This window comes from Chiloscyllium plagiosum, chromosome 39 (genome assembly GCF_004010195.1).
Source record: "Chiloscyllium plagiosum isolate BGI_BamShark_2017 chromosome 39, ASM401019v2, whole genome shotgun sequence".
In the NCBI taxonomy this organism is placed as follows: Eukaryota; Metazoa; Chordata; class Chondrichthyes; order Orectolobiformes; family Hemiscylliidae; genus Chiloscyllium; species Chiloscyllium plagiosum.
The window spans coordinates 1035137-1046852 of NC_057748.1; the positions used below are offsets into that span (position 1 = coordinate 1035137).

The 11716-nt window shown below is 40.6% G+C and overlaps 1 protein-coding gene across 1 annotated transcript in view; it reads left to right on the forward strand.

The window, feature by feature from the left end:
• The first annotated feature begins 380 nt into the window (after window positions 1-380).
• Window positions 381-11716, forward strand: part of LOC122542080 (WW domain-binding protein 11) — a 22464-nt gene continuing 11128 nt past the window's right edge. The window contains exons 1-8 of the mRNA XM_043679412.1: window positions 381-581; window positions 1000-1031; window positions 2846-2939; window positions 4157-4353; window positions 6875-7008; window positions 10227-10426; window positions 10575-10781; window positions 11170-11274. Coding sequence (XP_043535347.1) covers window positions 518-581; window positions 1000-1031; window positions 2846-2939; window positions 4157-4353; window positions 6875-7008; window positions 10227-10426; window positions 10575-10781; window positions 11170-11274 — 1033 coding nt within the window. The 5' untranslated portion in view covers window positions 381-517. The remainder of the gene's footprint in view (window positions 582-999; window positions 1032-2845; window positions 2940-4156; window positions 4354-6874; window positions 7009-10226; window positions 10427-10574; window positions 10782-11169; window positions 11275-11716) is intronic.

An 11716-nucleotide genomic window follows, 5' to 3' on the forward strand; every position in this document is an offset into this window, starting at 1 on the left:
AGAATGACAAAATCAGTCATTTCGCCCATCAGGTCTATGTTGGTTCACTGAATGACCTATTTACTTACTGCCATCCTGTAACCCTGAACATTATTCAGTTTCAAATATTAGTCTAAATCCATTTTGAATGTCTCAACTGTACTATATTCTCAGATACCTGTGGCATTCAGGTTTGGGTAGTTCACTACCACTAATCCCCCTTCCTTTATGCTGAGGCAAGGACATGCAGAACCATTCCAATTAATATTTTGTGAATTGTTTCCATCGGGTTTGACAAAGTTTCTGTATCTTGGCATGTTATTGTTGTTGATGACCCAGGGGATTCTGGGATAACATGAGACATTGACTGTGCCTGAGGAACCGGAACCGGAAACGGAAAGAGCCGGGGGAGGTGAAAGGTCGTCACCAGGCAGAAGATGGCGGCGGGGTTGTTGTGAGTGAGGCTGAATTTGAACATTGAGGCGGATTACAGTTACTCTCGTATTCGCGGAGAAAGAGTGAGAGATACACCGCCAAGATGGGGCGGCGGTCCACCAGCTCCACTAAGAGCGGGAAATTCATGAACCCGACAGACCAGGCCCGTGAGTACCGGGAACGGAGAGAGAGAGAGAGAGAGAGAGATACGGCGGAGGCTGCTTTAGGGAGATGTCTTGAGGGGGGAGGTTTTTTGGGTGGTTGTTTTGGGGACAGGCGTTTTGGAGGGGAGGGGTTTTTTGGAGGGCTATTTTGGGACAGGTCAGACACGGGCGCAATGGAAAGAGATACATGTTCCCACCATCCCCACAACATCACAGGATAAGAGGAAAATCTGAATTCAAAGGAAATGCCTCAGATCTCCTTTAATAACTGAATTCAACATTGCATCAGTGAGTGCATTTCAAAGAGTGCTGTATTTGCTGGAAAGAACTTTGAAATGATTTGAGGATGCAAAATATGTTATCTCCCTCTCTTACTTTCCTGCCTAAATCTAACCTGGTCCACGTATTTTTTTTTAAACAGGAAAGGAGGCCAGGAAACGGGAACTGAAAAAGGTGAGGCATTTGCTTTACGTTGTTTGCAGCATGCTTGTTCTTTGCTACTTCAATGTCTGCCTGTTCTGTTCTTTATTGCCTTTTGTTTTCCTCCCTCTCTTTAATCCTGTAACTTAATTTCTTTTCTATTATCTTGACTTCCAAAGGTTTTACTGTGATATCTCTCCACCCACCCCCTTCATCTTAGTTGCCCTTCTCATCCTCATGGTCTCAAACAGTAAAGAGAAGATATAGGATCAGATATGTAATCAAATTTCAGAGAAGTGTAAGAATAATAGGGCAGTAATAGTAAAGAATTCTATCTATGCAAATATTAAAAGGGTAAGTTTTGGTGTGCAAGGTAGGGAGAAAGCAAAATTCTTAGTCTATCCAGGAGAAGATTTTTAGTTAGTATATATAAAAAAAACAATAAAGGTCGGGGGGAATTTTGGACCTAGTATTTGTGAGTTGAACTTGACCATTGGAAGGTATTTAAGTGGGGGAACATTTTGGAGATAGTGACCATAATTCAATTAGATTTAGGATAGTTATAAAAGAGGATAAGAATAGGTTGGAAATAAAAGTTCTAAAATGAGGAAAGGCTAATTTTATTGAGGTGAAATCGAAGTGCATTAGATTATACTGGCAAGTAAACCTGTCGAGAGTAGTGAGATCTGTTCAAAGAGGAAATCAAGAGAATACAGGGTGCACTATGCTCCCATAAAGACAAAGGATGGTAGGGAGACTACATACCCTGAATGCCAAAGGACATAAAGATTAAGCCAAGAAAGAAAGAAGCCTTTGGCAGGTACAGATGGCACAACTTTGTAGGGTCCCTAGGGGGATATAAAAAGTGGAGGTGGAACTTCAAAAAAAAACAGTTAGGAAAGCTAAGAGAGTGCATGAGAAAGAATTGGTGGCAGAATAAGTGAAAATCCATTCAATCTAATTCATATGCAAGTTACAGCAAAGGAATGTACCATTCATCCCATAATCAATGTCATCACTTTCTTTGTATGCTTGTAAAGGTTCTAGTCTAATTTACTCAGCATATATCCAGATCCCTGAACCTCTTTTCAATCTCCATTTTTCCTGTATAATCTTGTGTTCATATTGCTGCTGCCTCAACTAATAACTTTCTGTAAGATGTTCCTTCTGGCCTCTGTTCTAAATTTGTCATATTTAATGTTGTGTTTGTGCCATTCCTTTTTAAACCTCCAGCTATATAACATTCTGTTCAAACTGACAGCTTAAAGGCAACTAACTGGCATGATTCTGAGCCATTCCCGATGTGAAGATTGAAGGTTTACTCCTTCCATTATGCTGAATTATCTGATTTGAGCTTGAAAAGCAGTCAAGGACTTAAGTTGTCCTTCATCTTCCTAGACATGAATGGTTAAAATAGATTGAGCAAGTGTTCTCACTCCTGGTTGTTATTCCAATGATTGCTACTAGGTGAGGACAGAATCAAACTTGACTGCAGTCTCCTCCAGATACTGTCTTCCCTATCATTGTCATGAAGAGAAGGAACTTGCTATCAGCCTCAATTTCAAGGTCGTGGTGGGAGAATTACAGGGAAGAAATGCCATTGGTGTATGGAGAGCAAAGAAACCAGATATTTTATAAATGGAAAAGAAGAGATTGAGATTAAACAGTTGCCTATCAGGTTAAATACACTAGGTTTGTTGAACACAGAAGAATTAGCCATCGTAGCTTCCTGTTTCTTCAGTTAAATTGCCAGGGATTCTTTTGTTAAATCAACTGCAAATCATGAAAGTGTTTTTGGTGTTAATTTGAATTATTGATTGATTCCTGTGTAACTTTTATGCCGACAGAACAAGAAGCAGCGAATGATGGTACGAGCTGCTGTGCTCAAGATGAAGGATCCCAAACAGATAATCAAAGATATGGAGAAACTGGATGAAATGGGTAAAGCAGAGGAATTAGGATATTCCAGATGAATCACTGTGCATTTGGTTTTCCTTTTTAAAGTTACTATTGTATTGGAAAACATGGTTGCTTCCCAGTTGCATTCTTGGGGATATAGGGGTTTAATTTTGATATCTTTGTGTGCAATTCAATATTCCAATCACCTTTGAACTACACAATTCCAATTGATTAGATTAGATTAGATTAGATTAGATTACTTACAGTGTGGAAACAGGCCCTTTGGCCCAACAAGTCTACACCGACCCGCCGAAGCGTACACCACCCACACCCATACTCCTACATTTACCCCTTCACCTTACACTAAGGGGCAATTTAGCATGGCCAATTCACCTAACCTGCACATTTTTGGATTGTGGGAGGAAACCGGAGGAAACCCACGCAGACACGGGGAGAATGTGCAAACTCCACACAGAGAGTCGCCTGAGGCGGGAATTGGTGACTGAGCAGCATCCTTTTCGAAACTGGTGGTTTTAGAATTTCAAATGTTCCTATAAGACTTATGAGCAGTGTAGGCTTTTTGGCCCTTCAAACTTGCTCCACCACGAAATAAGATCTTGACTGATTTGTGATGGTCTCATCTTCACTTTCCTATCTTACTACACAACCCTTGATTCCCATGTCTATAATCTTGAATAAATTTAAGGACCCACCATCCATTGATATAGAGTAGACAATTGCATACCCTTAACAACCTTTTAGTGAAGGTAAGAATCTCTATTATTGGAGAGCTTTCATTCGTAGACTGTGACCCATTGTTTTAGCTCTCCTCATGAGAAAATGTTCTACTGGTATCTCACCACATCCAATCCCCTGAATATCTTGTATGTCTCAGTAAGTCACCTCTCATTTTTCTAAATTCCAATGCTTACAGCCTAACTTGTGTAACTTTTCTTCATAAGATAAGCCATTCATCCTGGGATTGTTTCCTGTTTGCTTGTAATTGAAAATATCAAAATGTTGATGAATTTATATCAAATCTTTGTGTGAACCAAAATGCATTAGGAGATCAAAGGGATTTATCACATTTCTGGGCAAAGATTAAGATTTGAATTTAGTGAATTTTATTTTAATATGCTGCAGGAACTTTTAAAAATTGTGTCTAACATTCAGTGTGATGCTCAGTGCTGTGAATATGCTCAAGTGATGTTGTGAACTGCATGCTCTGCTTTGTTTATTCCTTCACTCCCTTTTGTCAGAATTCAATCCTGTGCAGCAGCCACAACTTAATGAGAAGGTGCTGAAAGACAAACGGAAAAAGTTACGAGAAACATTTGAGCGGATCCTGCGTCTGTATGAGAAAGAAAATACTGATTTTTATAAGGAACTGCGGAAACTTGAGACCGAATATGAACAGAAGCGATCACAGCTGTGCCAGTTCTTTGATGCTGTCAAGGTGAGGGTTGAGTTGAACTACTTGTGTTCTGTATCACAGAAATGCTTGTGCATAAATCTTTTATTAACAAAATGTCCCTCCTTTTAATTTCTGTGGAATGAATAATAGTCCTTCATAGCACAGTTCAGAATAGATAAATAACAACAAAGCTTGATTTGTTGCATTAAATATGGAAGTGGCAATGTCCAGTAATTGACGATCGCTCTGGTTTTGTGCAACTCCACACGTGGCCTTGATCTCCTAATGTTAGTTGATCCGTATGTTGGGGTGGAGTGCATTAATTCAAGAAAGGTGTGAAACAAATGTGCTGGAGAAACTCAACAGGACAGGCAGGTCTGTGAGAGAGAAACACAGCCAACATTTTGAGCCTCATCTGACTGATCATACAGACTCAACAATAACTTTGTTTTGCTAACCATGGATGCTTCCAGTCCTGCTGAGTTTCTCCTGCTTTTTATGTTTGTTTCAAATTTCCAGCATTTGCAGTACTTTGTTTTTATTGAAGAAATGTTTGAGTTTGCTGTAAAGTTTCTAGGGAGTTTAGGCCAAATTTGACACTAACAATTTTGCTGACAAAAAGGGGCATCTGATGTGAAAACTTTCTGCCCTAATGCAGTGAACTGTTTCTCTTAGAGTTGGGCAAGTAACAGAAAATTGCTGTGGCAATATTTTTGGGTTCATGCACAGGATATAGGCATCATTGGCAGGACTAGCACTTATTGTCCATCCTGATTATCTTGGCAAATTTAGTCCATTTAGTGTGGGTATATCCATAATAATGTTAGGGAGGAGTTACAGGATTTTGATCCAGTGATGCTGAAGGAGCGGCGCTATCATTCCAAGTCAAGATGGTAGGTGCCTTGGAGAGGAACTTACAGGTGATTTGATTTTGATTTTATTGTCACATACTCAAATACAGGAGTACAGTGAAAAGTATATGTTTCCACACAAGGTGCCATCTTCTGTACAAGTACCTAGGTACAGAATCTTAAGATCAAAGTCAAAAGTTAGGTGTTGAGGTAATTATAGTATAATGTAACACATATAAAATAAGGTTAAAAGTTGCACATTGCAGACCCTCTAAGTTTTAAGTGGAAATTAAAGAAATGAAACTGGTGATTATGGCATTGACTGAGAGATGATAATATTTTCTTTTAAATCTAGTGCTCTCCCTTTTAAGTGTCTGATTTCATCTTTATATAAGCTCGTTATTACTGTGCTCCAAAAAATACTTTTTAAGCTAAATGCTGCATGGTTGAGAACACCTTGGATGGATGTTCCATTTTCTCTTGCTTTTGGAGCAGTATTAATCCTTTATCCAAACAGGGAAGTATCTGAAATTTAACTGGTAGTTAAAATCGGAGAGTCACTGGCAAATAGCTGGTGTCCTCTGATTCTATTATCAACAGTCCCCAGGGATGTGCCACCACTGACCCTGAGTCTAGTCTGTCCAGGGATTGTGGAGCTTTGGTCTGAATTTGCTCCCTTTACCTTTTGTTTTGCTTTACACAAATTGTCAATTAAACAACTGCCATTTACAAAGCAGCTGCAGTGACACAAATAGAGCTGATGAATGGATCTCTTGTTACTCTGTCAGCAGACAGCATTTTGTTAATGCATTTGCTTCTGTTCATGGTACTCCCCTCCTTTTCCACCATCTTTTGTTAAAAATGGGTAATGCTTTGATCTGTACTGGTGAAAGATGATAAGTCCATAGTAAGATTGTCTCTTACAGTTACTACCAATACTCCTTTGGCAGAGCTATCAAATGGAGTGCAGGAGCTACAGAAAACAAATCCTGTATGGGTTTCACTTGCATCCTGGGGTTGAAGTGCTGACCTATCTTTCGTTACCTTTCAGTTCAAGACAGATATAAACAGACTTGGTGTTTTGAAAGAGGAATTACACTGAAATCAGTGAGATGAGTGCAGCTTTCTGTAGAATGGCTCTGCTGAACACAGTTCAATGCTGAGAATTCAATAAACAAAGACATTTCAAACAATCTCAGGGCCTTATATGAAGCAGCAAGAACTGGGGAACTTCTTAGGTGATGCTGAGATAAAAGTGCAGGAAAGTGTTTTCTTCAAAAAAAAATTTCAGCTGACATTATAAAAACAGAACTAAACTGTACTTTCTGTCTGAGAAAAGGTGTCTATTTAAAACAAATTCTCTTTTGTTTGGAGAGTCTGTAACAGTATCAAGTGTCTGGACTCATCTGAATATTTGCTATTTAACTTGAGTTATTTTCTGACAAATTTGCAGTGCAATTGGCAATTCACAAGACTCCCCAAAACTGACCTTACTGCCATCAGATATTTATAATTCCAAACGCAGCTATTGTTAGGGGTAGTGCACACACATCATCTTTGTCTCTTTTGTAATAGTCTATTGACTAAAGACATAACTCTTCTTGCGGTAGGAAGCCAAAATAGATGAATGAAGGACCATACTTATTCAAGATGCTGTAATTCTGTATTCATTCATACTGTGTAAGCATGCAGGTGTTTTCTTGTTTGTACAGAATGCCCAGCATGTGGAGGTAGAGAGTATTCCGCTGCCAGACATGCCTCACGCTCCATCAAACATCATGATTCAGGATATCCCTCTCCCTGGAGCACAGCCACCGTCCATATTGAAAAAGACATCAGCTTATGGGTGAGCAGCAACTTATTTGTAACAAGAGCCTCTTTATATACAAAATACGGAGACGTGGGAACGGGGGTGATTTAGCTGTTTGAATCAGAAGTTGCCTAGCTGAAAGATGACAGAGGGTGGTGGTTGGTGGGAAATATTGATCCTGGAGTTCAAGTTACTAGTGGTATACTGCAAAGATCTGTTTTGGGGCCACTGCTGTAGATGAGGGCATAGAAGGATGGGTTAATAAACGTGGGGGTGTCACTGAGGTCAGTGGAGTTGTGGATAGTGCTGAAGGATGTTGCAGATTACAGCGGGACATAGATAAGCTGCAGAGCTGAGCTGAGAGGTGGTAAGTGGAGTTTAATGCAGAAAACTGTGAGGTGAATCACTTTGGAAGGAGCAACAGGAATAAAGAGTACTGTGCTGATGGTAGGATTCTTGATAGTGTCGATGAGCAGAGAGATTAGATTAGATTCCCTACGGTGTGGAAACAGGCCCTTCAGCGTAACAAGTCCACACCAAACCTCTGAAGAGAGGTTTCCCTCTGACTAATCCAGCTAACGCTATGGGCAATTTAGCATGGCCAATTCACCTAACCTACACATCTTTGGACAGTGGGAAGAAACCGGAGCACCCGGAGGAAACCCACGCAGACACGAGGAGAATGTGCAAGCTCCACACAGACAGTCGCCCGAGGTTGAAATTGAACCTGGGTCCCTGGCACTGTGAGGCAGCAGTGCTAACCATTGAGCCACCGTGCCGCCCCCTCGGTGTCCGTCCATTGAGCCACCGTGCCGCCCCCTCGGTGTCCGTGTACATAGATCCCTGAAAGTTGCCACCCAAATTGATAGGGTTGTTAAGAAGGCATTGATAGGGTTGTTAAGAAGGGTTCAGAGGAGATTAACTAGGATATTGCCTGGTATGGAGGGAAGGTCTTATGAGAAAAGAATGAAGTACTTGAGGCTGTTTTCGTTAGAGAGAACAAAGTTGAGAGGTGACTTAATTGAGGCATAGAAGATAATCAGAGGGTTAGGATGGTGATGGCTCGCACGAGGGGACATAGTTTTTAAATTGAGGGGTGATAAATATAGGACAGGTGTCATAGGTAGTTTCTCCGAGAAATAGGGGGCGTGCAATGCACTGCCTGCAACAGTAGTCAACTCGCCAACTTTAAGGAAATTTAAATGGTCAGTGGGTTCCAGAAGCAGAAGCCAATGAGTCACCATGAATAGAACTATGCAGCAGTCTCTCACCTCAGAGGGAATGTTGACTGTGGATGTACCTATTCCAGCAACTGCAGCATTTCATGTTAATTATTGTTTTCTATCACATCTACTGGTGGGAGGAAGGAATTACAAGGTACATTTACTTGGGCAATTTTCTATTATAAATGAAATCAGAAATTTGTAATGAAAACGACAAATGTAAAATGCGGATCTAGATTTATAATCTCTCCTGACCCACTTGGGAAAGGTTACTGATTCTCAAGCCTCACTACTCACAAGGTCTGTGTAGGAGTTAATGATCCAATCAAAGTGCACAAAGTCCATTGGATTTAAGCTAATACAAAACACTGAACAGGTTCTTGAATTTAACAAGAATTACTGGGTTTCCTCCGGGTGCTCCGGTTTCCTCCCACAATCCAAAAATGTACAGTTAGGTGAATTGGCCATACTAAATTGCCCGTAGTGTTAGGTGAGGGGGAAAATGTAGGGGAATGGGTCTGCGTGGGTTGCGCATCGGCGGGTCAGTGTGGACTTGTTGGGCCGAAGGGCCTGTTTCCACACTAAGTAATCTAAGTAATTACTGCTTAGTAGAAATAAGTAAATTGTAATCACAAGTAGGCAACAAGAGTTCTCAACATTTGGCTGTGTTTGTTAACACTTTAACCCCCCTTTTTAAAACCCCTACACATATAGCAGAAAAATTGAGTTATGGAGAGAGGGAAAAGTCTGGGACCAGTAGTTCTTTAGGGTTCACTGAGATGATCCATTTGCTGACCATGATTTTTGGTTCTTCAGTTTCCTTTCTCCAGGTTCATACACTTTCCACAGGAAGCACACCAAGATCAATACATTTGCAAAGCTCTTTTCAGTTTAATAGTGACAGTTTTACAGAAATTGGTGGAAAAAATAACTAGCTTTCTCCAGGTGTATTTTCACTATAGAGAGACACAGTAGCTTTTCAGCAGTCTGAATGTTTCTCACTGTATCATTCATACCCACAGGCTGTTCAGCTACCCAGGAACCAGTCAGAGCTACCACCAGGCTGATGACTTTCGGCATCCTCCCCTGGTCACAATTGCCCAAACCAATCTGCTGCATGTTGCTGACCAAATCTTGTTCTGCATTCCCCCTGGTGCTGGGCTATCCACAAACAGAGCCTCAGTATGAACACTACACGCAATGAGGTTCAGTAACTTGTTTTTAATAGTGCAGCAATTCCTTCCACGATCTTGGTTTTAGTCCTTGTTCCATTTCAGTCCACAATCAAAAATGCAAAAAAATAAAATGATACAGTCTTTACAAATGTTGCTTCAACAGTGTCATAGAGATATACAGCACCGAAACAGACCCTTTGGTCCAACTTGCCAGTACTGACCAGGTTTTCTAAATTAATCTAGTCCTATTTGCCTGCATTTGGTCCATATCCCTCTAAACCCTTCCTATCCATATACCCATCCAGGTGTCTTTTAAATGTTGTAATTGTACCAACCTCCACCTGTACCAACTTCCTCCTGTACCAACTTCCTCTGGCAGTTCATTCCATACATGCACCACCTTCTGCATAAAAATGTTGCCCCTTAGGTCCCTTTTAAATCTTTCCCCTCACCTTAAATCTCTGCCCTCTGGTTTTGGACTCCCCTACCCTGGGGAAAAGGCCTTGACTATTCAGCCAACCCTTGCCCCTCATAATTTCATAAACTTCTATAAGGTCACCCCTCAGCCCCCGAGGCTGCAGAGAAAATAGCCCCAGCCTATTTGACCAATTTCAATAGTTTAAACCTTCCAACTCTGACAACTTCTTTCTAAATTTTTTCTGAACCCTTTCAAGTTTCACAGCATATTTGTGATTTTGGGTTTAATCTTCCTCATTTAAGATTGTACTTTGGTAATATATATCATGTTTGTTTGAATTTTGGAAGTTAACGATGTGTATCAAAATGTGTTGCAAAATTTGGATTGATACTTTTAGTGGACCTTTACTGAAAAGACCTTGATTCTTCTTCCCTGCAGGCCACCCTCTAAGCCTGTCACACTCATGCCTCCTCCTTCTCATGGCGTTCCTCGATTACCACCTGGTAAGAAGCCTCCTGGCCCACCCCCAGGGCCACCACCACCTCAGGTATTAGCGCTTTATGTAAGAAGGATGGGCCCTCCTCCAGGCTTACCTCTGAAAGGAAAAGATGAAGATAATATTTATGATCCTGAGACTGGTAAGATATTATTCACAGGTAAAACTGTATATTTCTAATAATATCCATTTTTACAGCAACATTGAGTTACTATAATTCTGTGAATATAGTTCCACAATGAATGAAGAGAGTTGTATACACAATCCTGATATTTACTTTGTCATTTTAGCGATTCAGGATATGCAAGAGGAGGATGAGGATGATAGTGCGGATGATGATTACCCTGTGGGCATGGAGCAGGATCAAGATGGAAATCGAGAAGATCAGGATGAAGACAGTGAAGATTCAAAGGATAAAGATAGTGATGATGACGATGATGATTTTCGGCATCGCGATGAAGATGATGAAAATTTAAGAGGAGATGATGATAAACCCGGTATGTTGTTGTTTTATTTGGTTTTTGCCAGGTGCGGTTCATGCACAGAATCGGGTCATGACCCGGACTGCTGCAGTAATGCACAATGTTCTCAATATACTGCAGCACCATGCTGTCTGTTGATTGTTCCCAGTCCGTAGACTGATTGATATCCAATATTGTTTCTGTAAACTTGATTTTTGATCAACCTCTTGTTAATGTAGACTTTGAGGTTGTTTGCTGAATTAATAAATTTGTTGATAGCCTTGCTGACTAGGTTGCTATTCAAAAACATTGAGAAGGACAAAAGATTCAATGACTATATTAAGATATAGTCGCGTATTTCCTTGTGTTGCTATTTACTAGAGCAAGGAGACATGTTGTTTGAGCGTGTTTTGCTTTCTCAAAGGGCGCATTGTGCGGTTTGCTGATGTGCAAGACAAACTAAAGAGAAAGAAGAAGAAAAACCTGAAGGAGCTGACTCCTCTACAGGCGATGATGCTTCGAATGGCAGGTGTGTAATCGATGGGCTTTAAGAGCTTCCGTTGAAGGCTGCTCCACTACAGACAGAGAATGCAAATGATCTGTAAATGATAAGGGTACAATACCTATGTCATCCACATTAGAGAAAAATATGTCTTAGATAAAGAGTCTAGTTTTCTCCAGAAGCTTAGAAAGACACTATTGCTAGTTTTTACATTGGTGGTTTTGGCGCCTGAGCATCCTGAATTTTAATCATTCCATTATTGGTAGCTATATAAATATTGAAACTTTATTGCTGGAACAGCACAGCAGGTCAGGCAGCATCCAGGGAACAGGAGATTCGACGTCGAATCTCCTGTTCCCTGGATGCTGCCTGACCTGCTGTGCTGTTCCAGCAATAAAGTTTCAACTTTGATCTCCAGCATCTGCAGACCTCACTTTCTCCAGCTATATAAATATATAAAACATAGAAG